The 21,601-nt window shown below is 31.9% G+C and overlaps 1 protein-coding gene across 3 annotated transcripts in view; it reads left to right on the forward strand.

Moving 5' to 3' along the window:
* LOC115888177 (embryonic polarity protein dorsal-like) overlaps positions 1–21,601 on the forward strand; it is a 99,474-nt gene that overhangs the window by 54,943 nt on the left and 22,930 nt on the right. For all 3 annotated transcript variants that reach the window (XM_030907796.1, XM_030907793.1, XM_030907794.1), the window contains 2 exons: positions 8,533–8,702; positions 18,097–18,281. In XM_030907796.1, coding sequence (XP_030763656.1) covers positions 8,533–8,702; positions 18,097–18,281 — 355 coding nt within the window. The remainder of the gene's footprint in view (positions 1–8,532; positions 8,703–18,096; positions 18,282–21,601) is intronic.

Raw genomic sequence — 21,601 nt, forward strand, 5'->3', positions numbered from 1 at the left:
CAAAAGCCAATTTAACTTAATAATAAAACGATTTATAATAAATATATCGACGATAAACCGCAAGAAACGACATTTGAATTAGGTGCGGCAACAAAAGTGCATAATATACATATAAGATTCCCCAAAAATACCGGATACTTGAATCAGACAGATAAACTTTATATAAGGACATTCGTTAAGCTGTTGTTAAACAGGAAATTGACTTTTTTCTCTATTTTTACTACGATGTAGGTATTTATATTAGTGCGTGATTTGGTAATAGAATGTTAAATAAAACATTGCAAAATAAACTAAAGCAAATACATAGACAGAACAATAGACAGTTAAAACACGGCATAAAATTTATACGTATCTCGATTAATACTCTCGATATGTAACGCACAAACGAGAGTTAAAGCAATTATTTTAACGTAGACCTGTTCGGTGTTGAGATTTGAACACCAGTGTTAGGTGTTGATGACCACCGGTGTTTCCGTCGATGTACCGGTGTCAACACCGACACCTGTGTTTATCTCAACACCGGTGTTCATTTCATCACCGGTGTTCATCTACAACACCGGTGTTTATCTTGACACCGGTGTTTATCTCAACACCGATGTTTATCTCGACACCGGTGTTTATCTCAACACCGGTATCGCGATGAACACCGGTGTCGATATCGATGGTGCCGTTTGTTTGTTTTTTTTTTGTTTTTTTAATGTAATATTTTTTAGTTTATTTTACAGTTACGAATTTCTGTTTCATTATGTTTTGTTTTGTTTTCTGTTTGTTTTTGATTAAACAATTTTATAGTTGATTAACAATTTTTATAGTTGTTTATCTGACGCTTCTACTTTATTTTGGTGATTAGTCTAGCAAAAAAATATATTTAAATTTGAAAGCTTTAAGTTAAAGTCGGTGCGCTTTAATAAACTATAAAAATAAGCACCGATACGCAAAACTAGAAATAGTGCACATAAGATAAAACCGTTTAACTTAAAAGTTTTTTTACCGATTTTTTATTTTCTAGTTTTTAGTATTTAACGGAAATGCCTACCGAATATTTCTCATTCTATTTAATTCATTATTATATAAATTAATATATATAACAATTAATTATAACAATAAGATATAAATTATAATAATTAATTATATTTAAAATACCTATTTGTTAATATTTTATTATTTATATTTATTTTAACATTGATATTATTATATATTATATAATATAATAATAATTAATGTTATTTTATTATACAAGGTGTTTCTGATGTTATTAGCTCTCTTTGTCTCTCTCGTTGTGATGCCAGCCTAGACTCATGACGCTCAGGTGTTTCTGACGCTAACAACTCTCTTTGTCTGTCACGTTGTAATGCTAGCCTGGACTCATGACGCTCAGGTGTTTCTGACTCTACCAGCTGCCTTTGTCTCTCACGTTGTGCTATTAACCTGGCATCATGTTGCTCAGGTGTTTCTGTTGCTAACCGTTCTCTTCGTTTCTGTAGTCGACTATAGATTTCATTTGCACGTTTCGTTCTATACTTTTCTTTCGCCTTTTCGAGCCTTCTTTTTCGTTGTGTAGCAGTTTCGTTTTTATTTTTGTTTGGTTTTTTATTTATTGTTTCCATGTTGTTCCCACGAGTAATGGACATTTTAACGGTCGACCCCCCCAGAGGTCCAGTAGAGGGGCAAGGCTATAATATACAACAAGAGGCGCCCAATCTTGAGGGGAAAACGCTTGCGACATTACATTTTTAGCCACCCTAATGCCATACAGTCCTCAGCACGTTTTAACCTATTACCTTAACTTGGGTGGTAAAGCTACCGCTATCTACGTAGGTACATCTAATCACCTATTTTTTTTATCTGTCCTTCTAACGTCACACAATCTTGGACACAACTGTTCTAGACACGACTACTCATGCCCTTACCTAATACGCCATTTTGTAACGACGTCCATCTTGGATTTTAAATTTTGTCATAATCACAGTATTCTACTAGTGTAGCCCTTTCATTTGATACCCATATTGAGGGGGTTGTGGAAAAATATGAAATCCGCCATTTTGTACCGGCGGCCATCTTAGATTTACCATGTTATTGATATTACTATATTGTATTTTGTCATCGGAACTAAAGGTGTGTACCAAATTTCAGATCAATCTGACAACAGGAAGGTACTTAAATTTCAATTTCGAATTTTGACCCAAATAAACAAACAAATAAAGAAATGCCGTACGGGTCGAGCTAAATAAAACCGTTTAAAAAAATGATTTTTTGCTAAAAATTTGAGAACCACTGGATTGAACTTTTCTGAATTTTCTTTCTTGTAAATTTAATCTACTACCTATGTTGCCATATTATCAAGAAATTATGTTTTTAACTAAAAACTAAAAAAAATTCCAAAATTTTTTTCAAAAAATTCCGAATTTTCAAATATTTTTTTTCTCGAAAAAAACCTTATAGGCGCGTTTCTGGGGTTGAACTATACTACCAGTTAAATACTTGCACTTATTTCTAGGACACCCTGTATACAGGGTGTCCCAATATTCCGTGGGCGTAGAACTACTACATATGTTTGGAATCAAAATAAGTTCATTGGATACAATTTAGCTCTATACAAAAGTACTTCGTTTGTCCGTTAGAGGGCTTCAAACTTTAAAAACATCCGGTGGTTCTGAAAATTAAAGCGATTTTATTTGAAATTTTCAAAGTAAAATATCTGGGTTATTTTGGACTTATTTGAAAAACGGTAAAAATAAAATATATTTTTTTTTATCGAGATCTACCTTGTTAAAAGACTCACATTGTTAAAACAAAATTTCCTTTAATTTCTTTTTACATCCCATACACACGCCTATGTTATATTTAATACCCAAACCAACCCTTATCATTGAACGGTTAACGATACGGTTAACTATTTAAATTGACCCAAATAAAAACTACTGAATTTGCATAAATTATTGATAGGACACCCTGTTGGCCATTTGCCTGTATAACGAGGTTTTATTACACCACATTACATTTATTATACCACTTGAAATACCATCAATTGTAATATTTACAATTAGGATCATGTGGTATAAAAATGAGACTCGCCTTATTTAGGTAAAAAAGACTCATTCAAATAAAACTACCCAAAACTTACATTCAGTCAGTTTTCATATTAAAAACCTTTAAGAATAACTGTTGAGAGATCATTTCCATAGTTTGTTTAATATTTGTGTGATGAATCGTGCAACTCAAACGTACATGGTCTAGAAAACAATGTACATGGCCTAGAAAGGTATGTTCGTTTAAATAAGTCCTGTTGGTATGAGAAGCTAGATTTTTGGAGGGGTAAATTTGAGATAACTTAAGAGTCTACTACACTGTATTGTTCGGGTCGCTCTCCGGGGTCGGGTAAGGCGGGTGTGTGGCCGAAGGAAATATATATTATATCTCAGAAATCTGCCTAAGGCTTAGCCTGATCCTGTCGTATTAAGCCACACCCAAAATTCCAAACACACGTGCTTTGATTAAAGTTTGCAGAACTTTAGCATTTGCCATAAAATAGCGAGCAATTTGTTACAAAACCATATAAATTATATACCGTGCTGGCAACTGTTACTTTTGGGTCGGCATTTACATGTGTGGAAGTAAATCGCATAGGGATCTTATTAAGTCGGAGTGAGAGAAATGCGACCGACAGACGCGACGCGCGACGGTGTGCTGTTGCGGCGTTGCCGATACGCCTTTCCCTATCAAGTAAAATAAAATCACGATCGCAAACCGCTTATTTTTAAAAGACTTTTTTTCAAGAGATAACTAGATAAAATCATTAGACATGTTTCTGAGCATCTGAAATGGAATTATAAGGATATCGTTAGGGTGTCATTTTTTATAACGAGAAAACGTCAGTAATCGCGATAATTTAAAAACTGAACTTTTTAACACATAACAGGCCATAACTCAAGAACCACTTTAGGTATTGAAACTTTTTTTATTTTCAAGATCGGATATTTTACAATATGTTTACGTAAGAACAATTCGATAAGGTTGTTTTTTCTATTCAAAAATTGTAAACAATCCATCCATTTACTTTTAGAGCATAGCAATTTTCAGCAATCGTGTAATTTTTTTATTGATAAAGATTTTCACATACTGTCTACAAAGAAAATACAGCAGAAATATTAACAAAGTTCTCGAAAAAACTACAATCTGTTATTTCTAATAAATTTCGAGATATCGATTTTTGAATTCAGAGTTCTAATAGCGCGACCACTATCGAACACCCATTCAATTCCACTTATTTTTACCACAAATGTAAGTCTTTCTAGCTTGCACTTAAAAAAATTCAAGCTATAGGGAAAATTACAACGATTCGTTAATAAATGAACAAATTAAGTATCACGCGAGACGTAATTAAATCGTGAAGTTGAACGCATGACGTACACCTCTTCCTAGAACTTTAAGTACAGAGGTATTGATTGGGTCGACCGGTCAACTGCGACAAATCTGCTATATCCCCTTCCACGTCTCTTAGCGATGTGCACAGTTTCTCGGTTTATTTCACATGTTTGGCAACGTGTTTACTGTTACTAGTAATACAACAGTTACTAGTAATAAAAACATCACCGGTGAAGCTGTGGGGAAACCCCCTAGCAACACTGGGAACAGTAACAATGAAAGTTCCAAGGGGCCAAACCCAAAGAGAACTACAGGAGAGGTGGCTGACACTTGCGTGAGACCATCCTCCGCAAGTGGCATACAAGTTACCACCTCCTCCAAGGGTCGGGAGCCTACCTCCTACCTCTAAACCCAACAGGCGACACAAGCTACCGTTTCGTCTACCCGGCCTGGGTCGTAGCTCCTCGACTGTGAAGGACACGGGTCTCCGTAGGAAGTCCTGGGACTGTATGATGAGTTATAACTCAAGAAAGGGGGACACAATAGATCTCTAAGGTCACAGAGATTAACCCCCCTCCCACTTATTCTAACGTGTTTACTGTCCTCTCTTTGTTCAGTACATTATAAACGCATTGTACTCTTCTTACATACGGAAATCTCGACCCAAGACTAACCTACTTTTTCGGACTAGTGAAATGGACTCTTACTAGCATCTATATTTTTAAATTTTAATCACAACTAAGAAATTTAAACAAGTATGTATACTGAAAAAGATCCTAAAAATGCTAAAAATTTAGTCGTTAGCATGTATTTAACCTTAATATATGCAGCCAAAGCTTTTCTTTCGGAATCTTACTGAACAAATCCGGGAAAAATACATTTTTAAACAATTGTGCTAAATACTGTGTAATGATTTTATTGTCAATTTATTTTTATACTGATTATTATTTTGTCAATTTATTTTTATAGTGTATTATTTATTTTTATAGTGTCAATTTATTTTTTTGTTTTGCCTCGGTTATTATATTTTTAATTTTTCGTGTTCTTAAAGTACGTACTAAATGTAAAAAAACGAATATAAAGTAGAACGTTTTCGTCGATTTTACACAGGGTGAGTATGGCAACACTGTGCATAACCTTGTATTTTACTGGCTGTATGAAGGTTAGAATAGGGAGTTTTCGCATTGAAATGTAGTGAAAATTTCGAATTTTCAATTTTTTTTTCGTAGGAAAAGTGGTTCATCCAACAATTTTTTTCTTGTAAACTATTCCATTAACTATGGGATCCACATTAAAAATTAAAAAAACCTCGAATTCGTAGGGACCTGTTCTGCACAAGACCCTATATTTTATGTTTTATTAGATTATTAGAAGTGTAACATATTCAAAACTAAAAATAAAATTATCAATACATACATTTTAAAAACCAACAATAGAGCACATAGCGCCTATTATTTTGATTTAACAAACTACTAATTAACTGTTACCTACTAAAAATACTATTTTATCAACTATGAACTTACTTACTTGTGATTAAACATTTTTTTATTTCGTTCATAAATGTATTATTTCTAAGATATTTAGAATCTCTTTAATAAAAAAGTTTAGTATCTAACACAAAAAGGATGATCGACCGTAAATATCAAAATGCACAAACTAGTAAAAACACAAACTATAAACACAAATCACCGAACTTTCCGGCAAATCAGGAATATCTGAATTAATAATTATTTAAAAATGATTTAAAAATAACTTGACGGATCACCAAAATTTTACCAATAAATGGTAGTAAATATAGAGGCTGCCATGTCACATATAAATTAGAAACCTGTATTTTAATGTCTTTTGCGCCGTCTGGCGATGCGGAAGAAACTAAATTTGTAGTCCCATAAAATTATTATTAAGTAACTATTGAGGGCCGGCAGTGTCCTCCAATGAAAATGCGAGTTACTACCTCTAAGGCTCTAAATTCTAATTCTGAGCTGACAAATGAGCTAGATGCTTTACCTAGACCGTTATTCAGAAGCTACAAACCTATCGATGAAAATATGCATGAAATCAAGGTTGGTACAGTTTCAAGTTTGTTATAGTGATTTTCTTAGCCGCGTATGGCACAGATCGTTACCCATCGTGTTGCCACAAGCTTATTTTTCATCGGGGTAAATTATCCCATGATAACGGGTTTAAATTGTTTTACCAATTTTTTTTTTTACCAATTTTTTTTTAAATTGGTAGAACCAGAGAATAGGTACATTAAAGAAATGCTAACTTCATGTTAAAAAATGGAAACAGACGCCACCTGGTGTCGCTTGGCAGTTCTAGCTAAATTGAGGGGAATTGGAGGGGCGGGGCTTAAAAGAGGGGAAATTTTAAAAAAATATATTTTTATAAGTATCACTGACTTACTGTTTAAAGTTAATAAACATATTTTTTATTACTTTAATATAATTTAATGTATTAAAAAATGTGTCTATTAACTTTACACAGAAAATCAATGATATTATTAAAGACTTATTATTTTCAGAGAAAATTCATAGTAAATAAATTACCCATTAGTAAACAATATCATTTATTTTTTAGAGCTGCGATTTATATTACAATAATATTGAAATATATATATTTTTTTAACGATGAAAAAGAATATCCGGAACCTGAAAAGAAAAGATGATCAATTAATGACTTAAATTAGTTCAAAATACATTTTGCAAATAACTAGTGAATTGAAAAAAGATAAACATACTATTAAAAAGACATTTTAGTAGTATGTTATCATCTATTTACTGATAATACATAAGTATATAATAGGTAAATAACATGCATAAGGCACTATGATACAACTACCTGTATCATGATAACACACTAATATCACAAAAATATATGCTAATTTAAATTCCTTTAATGATCTAATGAAACACTATCTAGCCTCAATGCATGCCATTCCAAAGGCAAAAAAAACTGTTATATCAAATAAATATAAGCTGAATAAAACATAAACCAAGCCAACGTGCATAAACAACCAAAAAATGCATCAAAAAATACTTTTATCAGATCATACCCTTGGATATATTATGCATTTTATATATCGCACATCCCGTTCAAAAGTTTACTAACTCAAAATAGAGAATATAGAGAACATTGTCAGGAGAAGTAAAAGAAAATTTAAGTTAAGGTAATATGCTAAGGTAATTGCATATTAATGGCTTAAATAATATAATGTTGATTTAATAAAATTTTACTGGCATCCTTCTGAGGTATAAATCAGATTAAAAGGACATTGTTTTTGTAATAATTGTTTGTTTTGTAAACATTTTTTGAAGACAATACAGTTTTGAACGGGCTGTGCGATATAAACAAGGATCTTACTATTATTTGAGGTTAGAAAGTATTTAAATAATATAAAACAAAATCAAAATCATTTTTCATCATAAATTATAGAGGTACTTACGTGTTTTGATATTATTAGCAGGAAATAATACGTTTAGTTAAACAGGTACGCTGCCAGGCAAGTTCTATCGGCGGGTCTTTGCAAAAGTTGAAATCTAAAAATACAAAAATACGTTTACATCTTAGTTGTATTTACGAATAAAGTATTTGTGTGTAATTTCTGACTTACCAATAATCACATTAAATACATCTAAATGGTAATTTAATATTGTAAAAAAGAAAAATTGTTTTAAATCACTTGCCAGAACAGCCCGGCCAGCTTCTTTGTTGGCAAAATGGCCACGGTATCATGATTTAAGCAATGTGAGTGACAAAGAAAGCCAATGCCTGGCAGATGTTGCTTTCTTTGTCGTTGGTCCTGGCACGTTTAAATTTGACTGTTGCCTGTTTTCCCATACAAGTGACACCCCCGTGGGTAGAACTACCCCTAATGAGGTAGCTGTGGCAACACTACCGCTATCACTTTTCCTTTCGCTAGCTCGCGCGACACGGCAGTCTCGCATACGTCTCGCCACCGGGTATCACGGCCTTGAATTTTTACACCCAACGCGCGTAAAGAAGGCTCATTTCAAAAATACTAAAAGTTTTGAAAAATGTCTCATAATTTTTACACCACTTGACCTTATTTAAAAAATAATCTTGTAACTCGAACTTACATTGAACGAAATTATTATCTAAATTCAAAAGCTTCACCTTTATAGTAATTCAGTCTACCTGTTTCAGTTGACGTTATCAGAGAAAACGACCCGGACTTCAGAGAGTCCTCCAGTGACCCAGCGCGCCCTCTACCGTCGTCCATGTCGTACAACGGAGGCGGTGAGATACCCTTGCCACCCCAGCCACAACATCCCCCCAATACCGGAGCCCGCCGAAGGCAGCAGGCCTATGTTAGAGTAAGTTTGCACTAAAATTAACTTAGATAAGTCGCTATACAGGGTGCAACAAATTCGGGATACGAGCATTGGTATCTCGGTAACCGTAATAGATACGAATATGGTTAAATTGCGGCAAAGTTGCACTTTAGGATGTTCACCAAGACGCCATCGAAAAAGTTTTAAAAATTTTAAGAATTGCTGAGTTCTTTTGGAAAAACGAATTTAATTAAAAATCAATTTTATTTTTTCCTGTTGTTACTTTTTAGAAAATCAAAAAACTAAAATCTGACGGTATTTTTAGATTTTCAAATTAGCTGATTTAAAAGCAAATTAGCGAATTTGCGGGATACAGAGGCCAACTTAATTTTTTTAAATACGGACCTGCATTTTTTATTTCAGGTTTTGAAAGAAGTCGGTCTGTTGAGTACAATGATATGCCACGCTTAGGCTTTTTTTTGTTTCGGACATTTGAACACCAATTTATTTAAACTAATTTCAAGTCCGGCTCTTTTTTTTTAATATTTAATCTATTCATCGTTACAATATTGATAAGCCTTCAAACTTAACAATGACATGGGGTAACATATTGGATACGGAAAATCAAATGCAATAAAAAATAAAAAATTCAAGCCAAACCAAATCAATATTTTTCTGCATTTACAATAAAGAGTACAAAATGAATTCGAAAATATAAGAAGAAGATATCTTCAAAGAGGTATAAATTAAATTGAACGAATAATAAATTTGTGCAATAGGAAGGGTGGTAACCCTTTCAAACATGTAGAGCATTAGAAAGTAGTTTATAGAAGTTGATTTATTTATAATAACTACGATTAATATTATGCATATTATAAGATCGTGCACTGAGATTTGAAATTCACAATAAAAAAAAAGTTAAAGATAATATCTTTAAATTGCTGACCTGGATATTATTTATTTGAATCTTTCAAATGGCTTGTTTTTCCTAATTCAATGTTAATTAGCGCTGATCAATATTGTTGCGAATATAATCAGATTAAATAATTTAAAAAAAACCGTGGCGGACTTGAAATTATTTTAAAATAGTTTTGTTGTTGTTAAGGTACCCGAATCAAAAAAAAGTATAAAGTGTGGCATATCATTGTACTCAGGAGACAGAGTTCTATCAAATCCTGAAATAAAAAATGCAGGTCCGTATTTAAAAAAATTAAGTTGGTATCTCACAAGTTACCAGCTAATTTCAATATCTAAAAATGCTATCAGATAGCCCTAATAAAGTGGCTATGAGAATGAGCAATTGTTTTTTTGATTTTCTAAAAAGTAACGACAGAAAAAAATAAAATTGTTTTTCAAAAAAATCCGCTTTTTCCAAAAAACTCAGTAATCCTTGAAATTTTTATAACTTTTTTGATGGCATCTTGGTGGACATCCTAAGACGCAACTTTGCTCCAATTTAACCATTTTAATATCTATTACGGTTTCCGAGATACCAATGCTCGCACCTCGAATTTCTGGCACCCTGTATAGATCACCATACATATTGTAGCTACAGGGTAGCTTGAATTGCAATGAGAAAACTTCAGCAACATTATTCTGCAGATAAAAATAAGCAAATAAGTTTGTATACAGGTTGTTAACTGGACGGTGACTTATTGGGGAACAGAATGGCAACACTCCTTACATTCCAAATGTACTAAGCTAAGCTACCGACTCGTCCCGTCGCGTCGTCTCTCGACGAGCTGGCCGAGGTTGTCATATTTCAACCATAAAGCTCTTGCCGCGAGTAATAAACAAATTAACAACCTGTATATTAATGTCCTAAATGTTTTGTTTCGCAGATACAGGGTGTAAAAGTTTCATTTTTATTTCGTTTGTTTTTTCAAAAAATTCCTGAACTAACGTCGATATTTGGATGAAAATTACTTATTCTATTTATTGTTACTCTATTACTATTTTATTACTCCTACTTGTAAGTGGCGACACCTATATGGTTTTAATTGTTTTGAAGAGTAATAACGTTTTGTCTGTACATGTATTACACTACTAAATTCACTACAAGCAACCGTTCCCAAGATATTTCGAACCGAAGTAATCAGTACATGTCATATCATCATTGATAAAAAATAAACATTTTGACTCGATAGTTATTTGACCTAAATGATAAATTAGAAAACATTTTTTTAATCATAAATTTTTCTGGAAAAAATTCCAAAGTTTTTTGTTGTTTCAGTCTAATAACTATGTAGTATAAGAAAACTTATGCTAAATACTTACTATAGACGGTATGTACTTACTATATTATAAATATCGGAATCTTAAATGCCAAACTTTCCAAATCATAAAATATTTTTTCTTATTTTTTTTTAATTTAACACTTTGTATATTATTTCTTCGTTAGGTAGAGAATTAAAAAATGAACATTTTTATAGATATTTAAAGTATTTTAAATTTTTCAACGGTTTCGTAGATATTCGCTGTTTTAATACATATAGGTCTTTACCATTGACTTAATAGTATTTCGATCATCTTTACAGATATTAGTTCAGTCATTGGGGATTTTTGCTTGGAAAAAAATCCGGAAGATTTGCAACTTTGGAGGTTTATAGGTTTTGGGGTCCCTAACTAAAATCCATAAAATGCACATTTCCAGACTTGCCGCCGGCGCCAAATCGGTATTTTGTGAATATCTCGAAAACTATGCGTTTTTCGCGAAAATTCGAAGAGAGTAAAATTAAAGAAAATAAAATTTCCTATAAAAAAGGTTTTATGAAAATTTTCGCTAACCGTTTAGGCACAAAATCCCTTTTTTTAAAATATGATATATTATGTATAGTCGATTTTCCGAAATCAAATGTCGATTAGGGTTCACTAAAACTAGTTTTAGTTTAGATTCTTCAATTTTGTCATAAAACAGTGGCGTATCATTAATTCGCTCATTAATTTATGAATAATTAATTTTAATTATTGAAAATGTGTACTTGTTTCCACACCACCCAAGTGGTAAAATATATGGCGCGTTTATTTTAACGTTTTTATACGTTAATTCTTTCATTTAACGGAGGCCTACTCCACTAGATAAATTAAAAACTTTAACTTATCTGCACAAGCCCGACGGATCTGGCTCATTGATGTCAAAGTCGATCTTGTCTGCTGTGCTGGGCTCATCAGGGTGGTCTCTCAATACGTCCAACTCTTCATCTTCAGCCGCCAGAGGGATATCTACAGGCAAGTCCAACTCCTCTTCATCGGATTCCTCGAGTGACACTTCAGTGACGTTGTCACAGAATTTCCGATTGCAGTATGCACAAATCATTGAACATTGTAATCCTGCTTTTCTGCATCCGCAGGCTTTACCATAGTTGTTGGTTTTGTATTTACAGGATAAAAATACCAATAGGGATTTTAAAGCTGGATCTTTCAACGTTGTGACTGGAGTAATGCCTGTTTTTGTTTTCTTCCAATCCCATTCTTCGGCATCTTTGGTACAACCAGACCAATGCTGAACCTGGTGGTAAGTTCGCAATGAATGCTGTCCAGCACGACAATTAATTATTCATAAATTAATGAGCGATAGTTTAATGGGCGATAGATAGAAATAGTTTTAGTGAACACTAATCGACATTTGATTTCGGAAAATCGACTATATATATATGTATATCATACTTTACGCAAAATTCTAAAATTTCCAGGGATTTTGTGCCAAAACGGTTGACTTTAGCGAAAATTTTCATAAAACCTTTTTTATAGGAAATTTTATTCTCTTTAATATTACTCTCTTCAAATTTTTGCGAAAAACGCATAGTTTTCGAGGTATTTACAAAATACCGATTGTGGGCGCCATCTTGGCAAGATGGCCGCGCCGGCGGCAAGTCTGTAAATGTGCATTTTATGGATTTTAGTTAGGGACCCCAAAACCTATAAACCTGCAAATTTTCAAAACATCCGGACTTTTTTCCAAGCAGGCTCCTGATTCCCAATGACTGAACTATATAGGGTAGTTTACACGTTTATAGAGAACCCAGTGATACGATTTTTTTTAGAAAATTTGGATTTTTACATAAAGGCTGCATCTGAATCTATCTAAAATTAGCCTCAATGTTGCAGTCTTGCCTCTTCATTTGAAAAGTAGTAGTATCTTTTTTATTTTAAATGGAACACCCATTATTACATGTTTGAAAACTACTTTCATATCTCATAATTTTGTCTAATAGTTTTTGAGATAAAATGCAAAAACATGTTCTTAAGTTAAGCATTGCTAAAATCATAAATTGAGCATATTGAAAGTTGAAATTTGCGTTATAGATAAAGGAAACCCGATATTCGATCTATCTTGAATCAACCGATTGGATATCACACAGGGATAGAAAAAAATATATTTATTTTCGTTTGTTATGAAATTGCTTAAATCTTTGTTATTTTAAATTCAACCAAACAAAAATTAATAATTATATTAATTAAAAAATCAAAACACCATATAAAATTGCTTTTTAACGATAATATCATGTTCATATACCTAAACCTACCGGTTTCTTCAGTAGAGTCATTTAGGAGATAATAATTCTATTATATGACAAAAACTTAAACTTTATAAGTATCAGATTTTACTTACAAAATTTTTGAAATTGTCATGAAATTCCTGAAATTCAGCTATAATAATAGAGAATTGTTTAATTCTTAAAAAATAAAGAAGAAAAATGGTAGATTACTTTAAATCTTGAATATTAAAAATATAACATTAAAAAGACTTCCAGTAGGCAGTATAATTTGTGAATCATACCCGGTACAATTTAAAATAAGTTTATTTTTATCCCATTCGAGTCACAACATAAAAAATAATATTTTTTCAAGGTAAACTATATTGTTATTCGAAATCATCAAGAATAATGAAGGTAATTTTTGATAATTATATCAAACATCGTGTAATATTTATGAAAGTACATTAAAACGCATATTCATTTTCGACTATAAATTTATCCGTAAATTTGTAGGCTTAAGAATCAATTTCACTAGCCGGAAAAGTAGCAAAATTAGCGTTCGGCATTTAACGTTTTATGTAAAACTGACTAGGTATTTTTACACAAATGAAGAAGGAAATTAAAGATAAAGGATTATACTATATCCGTAATGTAGCACATTTTTAGTCAACTTCTTTATCTTTAAGATTTTGATGGTCAAACGTCAACAAAATATTCCTTATGTTTTGGCTAAATGTTCTCAAAAATACAGATATAATTTAAAATTCTGTTACAATACGGAAACAGATTGAAGTTTTGTAATTACAGTGATACATAATTTATATGATTTTGTGACAAATTGCGCGCTATTTTATAGCAAATGCTGAAGCTCTGCAAACCTTAATCAAGCCTTAATCAAAGCACGTGTGTTTGGAGTTTTGGATGTGGCTTACTACGACAGGATCAGGCTAGCCTAGGCAGATTTCTGATACACCGGGTTCGTCTCAAAAATGGCTCACCCCTATAACTTTTTTTAGTTTTTCACTTAAAAAAACGAGATTTGGTATGTTAGTATATGCCATAAATTAGGATTGATTGACGTATTCAATTGTTTCACCGGAAATGACTAAAACTTCTGATTTTTAAATGGCACCCTCGGTATTTTTTTACTTTATTCGATAGAAAATGACATTCTGAATAGAATGACATATACCTAATACGTCAACTTTTGACATTTTCGCATATGGTTTATTTGAAATTATAACTTGCTTTTCGTAATGAAAATTTGACTCGAAATACCAAGTGTGTGGTATCAAATTATTCGTAAAAAAATGCTTTTTCAAAATATGCTAATGAGCCACCCTCGTTCAAAAATTGAGATATGATAAAAAATACGATTTCGGCATTTTTCTAACTGACCAGGACAAGACACTAAAAACATTAGACGACCAAATGTATTTTTCCAAGGCTCCTAGATTAAGAATTAGTGTTTTTAACATATCCATGGCACTCTGGATTGAATTTTAAAATACGATTTTTTATTAAGCGAGAATGTCAAAAATTGACATATGATATGTCATTCTATTGAGAGTGTCATTTTCTATCGAATAAAGTAAAAAAATACCGAGGGTGCCATTTAAAAATCAAAAGTTGTAGTCATTTTCGGTGAAACAGGAAGTGATGGAAAACAATTGAATACGTCAATCAATTCTAATTTATGTCATATACTAAAATACCAAATCTCGTTTTCTTATCTGAAAAAATAAAAAAGTTATAGGGGGTGAGCCACTTTTGAGACGCACCCGGTATAATATATATTTCCTTCGACCACACACCCGCTTTACCGTTTATATTAACATATTATATTTTTTAACATACTACTTTGAAAATTATATCTTTTGTTTAATATTGTCTTTTACAAGCTTGAATAAGGTTATGGTTTTATTAAATAAATAATAGTGAATCATATAATGTTTCAACGAAATCATAAATGCTATTGTATGAAGCAACTGATAAACTCTTTCGAAATATAGGTATTATTACAATATAACATTATTCATTCAAATATTTTAATAATACAATATACAGGTATACCTGTGAATATCAATTCACGTTTTAGCCCAACTATAATTTATATAATAATAATATATAATAATAATAATAAATAATGTTTATTCAAACTGATCCAATTACAAAGTATATACAAGACTTATACATAACTTACGAATACAAAATAGTGAATAAACATAATATCCTCTTAAGGTAGAACCTTGTCTGAGGAGTTTTATTTCTACAACAATAACTACAATATTTTATTCTAAATTCTTAACTATATCTAAATGTATCAAATTAATATATTTCATTGTCCAACACTTAAGCACGCTAAAAAACAAGTTATTACACAGCGGTCTTATCTCCTATCATTATAGTTAGAACAATTTATTTATTTATCATTATAGTTAGAACAATTTATTTATTTACAGATAGATAGATACACACTTTTAGAGATTCCACATGAATGTGTATATCTAATAAAGTGTGTGTATATGTGATTTGTAATGGTGATGCTAAAGCAAAGCAAGAATTTCGATTAACATACAAACTAGATAACATTTTCTCACATTTATGTCAGCATGAGAAAAAAACAATATGGCGATATTATTATATAACTTGGTAATATTTGAGGGGTAGTTTCATTTCGTTGGAATTTGACTTGGAGTTTGCCAAAAATAAACTTTTTATGTCAAGCAGTTTAAGCAGAATCGTGGTTAATCAATTACCCAAATTTTTGGAACAACCTGTATGATTTTTTAAAAAAATTTCAAAATATGTAAAAAATAAATTATGCGTATCCAAGCGTTTTCCCGAAAGACTAACCGTTTTTTAAATAACAAATATTGTAATATTTGAGGGGCAATTTCACCCTCTTGGAATTTGAGATTCGAGAAATCCCTCATTATCGAACCACTACACTCCATAGTCAATCCGTTTGCCAAAAATAAGCTTTAAACGTCAAGCAGTTTAAGCAGAATCGTGATTACTCAATGGTCATATTTTATGAAACACCCTATGAAACAAGAAAATAAAATATACGTGTTTAAGAGTTTTTCCGAAAAATTCACCGGTTTTTAGAATTCGAGTTTCGAAAAATCCCTTCTTGTGGAACCTCTACACCCTAAAGTCAATCCGTTTTCCAAAAATCAGCTTTTTACGTCAAGCGCTTTAAGCAGGATCGTGATTAATCAATGACCAGATTTTTCGAAACACCCTGTATACATTTTTAAGAAATCTTAAAATATGTAAACAAACAAAATAAAATATACGTGTTTAAGCGTTTTTTCGGAAACTTGACCGTTTTTTAAATAAAAAATATTGTAATATTTGAGGGGTGGTTTCACCCCCTTGGAACTGGAATTTCGAAAAATCCCTTCTTATCGAACCTCTACACCCTAGAATCAACCTGTATGCCAAAATTGAGCTTCTTACGTTGAGTGGTTTGAGCAGGATCGTGATTAATCAGTGAGTCACTTAAAGATTTTATACCCCGCTGACAAGCGAACCTTTAAGTCGGCGTTTAAATGTATAGGAGTGAGTCGTTATGGTAATCTAGGAAGTCGGAGTGAGCAAAAATACCAAGTATTTATTACATAACTACTTAATCTGACGCTAGATTCCATGCGCCTGGGAAAATACTCGCCTTCCGTCTTTATTCAGTACATCTTATTTTACTAAGCGTGTTGTCCGTACTCTTCGTACACATAAAAACCGGCACCCAAGAAAAGAAATGTCGACCCTTAGTATATTAGTATAGAGTATAGGTAAAACGTCGTACAAAATAAAAACCGTTGCATGTCATCGAGCACGTGCGTTGATTGTAGACAGCATTGTTGCCAGATTGTAATCGGAGAAATATTTTTGAAAAATTTACTAATATCTAAGATCTATTAAAAATTCTAAAATATACTTTAAATTGTTAACAATTTTAAATAGTTTCAAGCAGCGCTGAAAAAAAATATTTTTAAACAAAACATGTTTTTTTATTGTTTAAAACAAATTTTTATGGTTTTAAAGAACATTGTAAATACAAAGTCGAAAATATGTTTAAAACACTTTTATACTCTGTTTTAAACCATATCGTGTTGAGTAATGATAAAGCCAAAGGACAAAACTTAATTCGATTTTAGAAACCTTAATGGTGCTCCTCCAAGTAGTAGTACAGAATTAATAGTTTATTTAGACAATATTAAGTTGAGCTGATTCACCTACACACCAAATCTATTTAATACTCTGTTTTAAACAAATATTTAAAACAAGTAATAGTGTCTTAAAAACATTGTTTTAAACATTTTGTTTAATTAATAACAGTCTAGGTTTCGGGCAATTCAAAATGTTATCTATTATATAGAGTGGTAAATGATTATAAAATATAGGCAACTTTTTGAAATATTTCAAGAATTAATAAGTATTTTCCATAGAAGATTAGTAGGTTTTGTTTCTCAAAATAAAAAAAAAACTCCACTGGTCTACTTTAAAATACTTTATTATAATATAACGAGCCGTTATTGTCACTTTCTTTCTCAAAATATTGTATCAGAGATGACACTAATTCTTGGCACCGACTATTTAACTGCTTAGGCATTTTTCAAAGAAAAAACTAACAACTACTACACAAAATAATCTGAAAACAACAGTTTTCGATCGATAGATAAAGGTTTTAAAAGATACAATACACGCGAGACAACTCTCAACTAACGTTCAGAAAATTCTGGTCAAATAAACGTGGCACCGCTGCAACCGCTTCCTCGGCGTTGCCAACACAATATCGAGTGGGAGATTTAAAACTCATTGAAAACGTCTCATAAGGGCCATATTTGTGTAGTGGTAGCACTGCAAACATTTATTAGCCTATTGGATAGCTCGCAACGGTTTTTATTTTGTACGACGTATAGATTTATATTGCAATATTTTTATTCTTTCAGATTATAGAGCAACCTGCATCGAAAGCCTTAAGGTTTCGGTATGAGTGCGAAGGTCGGTCGGCTGGCTCCATTCCAGGAGCGAGCAGTACGCCGGAAAACAAGACATATCCAGAGATCCAGGTGGAAGGATACCGGGGGAAAGCGGTAGTCGTAGTTTCTTGTGTTATGAAAGATCCGCCTTATGCGTAAGTATTTTTAGTACATTACAGTTGGGGGTTGGAACCTTTGGTGTTACACAGCAAAATAAAACACTAAATCACCACAATACACAAAAACACTTTTACTTTTAACTGGACGCGCGTTTCGCTAACCATGTTAGCATCATCAGCAGATGATTATAAACTGGAAGCCTATGGACTTTACAAAAAACTTACTTATAAGCTAACTAATGTAGAGTATGAATGTTGGTGTCTCTTTCAGAGAAATATGTTTGTGGTTATCAATTCAAAATTTGTTAAGAAAATGTCCATTTTGAATAATAAGTATAAAAAATTAAAAAGCTCTAAAAACAAACATGTTTTCCAAAGAGACATAAACATAGTAGAGAATCTTTCTTCGCAGACTTTTGATAAACAAGAGCTCAATTAATTAAACAAAGGTTTAAAGTTTGCATTGCCCAACTCTGGTAGCGCTTTGGAGGAAATCGTCGTTGGTGTTGAAACTGCTATTCAGCACTTGCCCGAGGCTTCTAAAGTATTTATAAGAGAGGCTTGTAGAAATCAGTTATCAAAAAATATCGTTTCAAGTAAATCATTAAAATCTAAAAAAAAGGAGCACAATATTGTCAAGAGTTTGCGTAACAAGGATTGTTTCTACCTAAAAGCTGATAAGGGAAATAAGGTTGTTATATTAGATAAAAAAGACTATTACGATAAGGTTAACAACTTAATCGATAATGGCCCCTACATAAATTTGAAAAAGAATCCTTTGTCTAAGATGGTAGCTGACGTTAAAAAAACTCTAAAAGAATGTAACACCCTTATTGATTTTTCTTTAAAGAGGAAATTGCAAGTATCCAATCCCTCATTACCAAAATTGTATGCTTTGCCAAAAATTCATAGACCGGACAAGTATATGCGCCCAATTGTTTCGGCTGTAGGTTCTCCGACTTATAATTTGGCAAAATGATTATCAAGGGAGTTCGAAAATTTACCTGATCATGAACCTTCTTTCTCAGTTAAAAATAATATTGAATTCATTAACAAAATTAAAGATATAACATTGCATGAAGGTGAAATTTTGGTCTCCTTTGATGTATCTTCGTTGTTCCCAAGTGTTCCAATTCCACATACTTTAGGCTACTTGAAGGAATTACTGAACGCAAATGGTCTCGACAACAAAACTGTCAGTGAATATATTGAGCTTACATCGTTATGTATGAAACAAAATTGTTTTCAATTTAATAACAACTTTTTTGAACAGCGGGAAGGTACAGCAATGGGTAATCCATTGTCTCCATTTTTAGCTAATTTATTCATGAGTAGGTTTGAAGTGGAGGCTAAGAATCAGTTTGAGTATTTTCCAAGAGTATGGTTTAGGTATGTGGATGATATTTTTGCTGTTTTTGACACACATTCAGACACCATAGATAATTTTATTTCTAAGTTAAATAATCGTTTTCTTTCCATTAAATTTACGCATGAAATTGAGAACAACGACAGATTACCATTTCTAGATGTATTAGTTATTAGAAATACTAATAATTGCCTGGAATTTGATATCTATAGGAAAAATACGACCACGCGCAGATATATTCCTAATGAATCACATCATAGTGTTGAACATAAAATGGCTAGTTTAAATTTCTTAGTTCATAGATTACTTAGTTTCCCACTTTCCAACGAAAGATATGAAATAGAAAGAGATTATATTAGGAATGTAGCTGAGTGTAATGGATATTCTCCTTCACTAGTTGATAAATTAATTAGAAAACGTAGGTATAGGTTAATAATTTCTGAAAATTCGACTTTTCAAGTGGAGAAAGATACGTCTAAATATTTTTCGATGCCGTTTGATAGAGAATTATCCCGTGGTCTAAAAGGAATTTTTAAGAATGTCAATTATAAACTTGTGTATAGTGCTAATAATAAATTACAATAATTATTAGGTAATCCAAAGGATAAAATACCTCCACTGGAAAGGTCGGGTATTTATGAAATTTCTTGTAAAGATTGTAATCAGAAATATGTTGGGCAAACTAGAAGATCAATATTAACTAGATTTAAAGAACATTTAGCTCAGATAAGATATTGTAGACCGGATAAATTTTGCGTTGCCGAACATGTTGTTGATAAAGACCATTGTATAGATCTTAATAATTTAAAATTAATTAAACAAGTCTCAAATTACAGGCAATTAGATACATATGAAAGCATCAGAATTAATAAATGTAAAGATAGTATGAACAGAGACAACGGTCCAATTCCTTCAAGTTCTTTGTTCCTACTACTCTAGTGCCGGAAATCTAACTATTACGCTTAGTGGGCTCTGACTCGGTTGGTTAGATTTTGCCACGCCCACTCGGTACCCACTGGGCGAGTATATAAACGCTCAACTTGTAGATTGTACTTTAGCTTATAATCATCTGCTGATGATGCTAACATGGTTAGCGAAACGCGCGTCCAGTGTAAAAGTAAAAGTGTTTTGGTGTATTGTGGTGATTTAGTGTTTTTATTTTGCTGATTAGATTTTTACGAATTGTAAGTTTTGGGTTCATTGAAGGACTAATAAAGCTACAATTAGTGTAACTGTGTAACACCAAAGGTTCCAACCCTCAACTGTAATGTGATCTGTGATCAGAATAGTGAAAAATAACAGTAATTTTGGATCGCTTTATATCAGACACAGACTCTAAGTGATGTTTAATTATAATTGTAAAATCAAAAGAGAGTTTTGTTACTAAATCTTTGAGATTTCAGATTGTAATATAATATTCAAATTGCATCTTCTAAGAAAACCATAAATTTCTTATATAAAACTTCTGGGAAACTATCTATTTTAAAAAAAGTTGTTTGGTGCATAATAATGATTATTCTTTGAACTTAGCTCGATGTGAGATTATTCTAAGCTAATTAGAAACTTGCAGCTAAACGTAAAACAAACGAATTGATATTTTTATTAATTATTTTTATAGCATAACATTATTTACTCAATAACAGCTATTTTATCTATTCATATTTTTTTACTTTGAAATGACGGGTAAACTCAAAAATACTAAACCTAACCCAAGAACGGTAAACTAATAGGATTGCTCATCCTCATAAGACGTACGTTAGGGATGCACGATTCGAATCGATTGTAATCGAAGATCGATCTTTTTGCCGAAAATATCGATTAAAATCGATCGATTTTTATCAAACGATCTTTTGGTAGAATCGATTTTTTTTCAAAATCGAAGATCGATTTTATTTATACATTTTTACAGGTTTATTTATTTGTTAGAATAAAAAAACACTTTAGTTTTGCTTGAATATTTGATTCCGGTGCATCTCTAATAACAACTCCA

This window comes from Sitophilus oryzae, unplaced genomic scaffold, assembly GCF_002938485.1.
Source record: "Sitophilus oryzae breed Bouriz unplaced genomic scaffold, Soryzae_2.0 scaffold_684_pilon_pilon, whole genome shotgun sequence".
NCBI lineage: Eukaryota > Metazoa > Arthropoda > Insecta > Coleoptera > Curculionidae > Sitophilus > Sitophilus oryzae.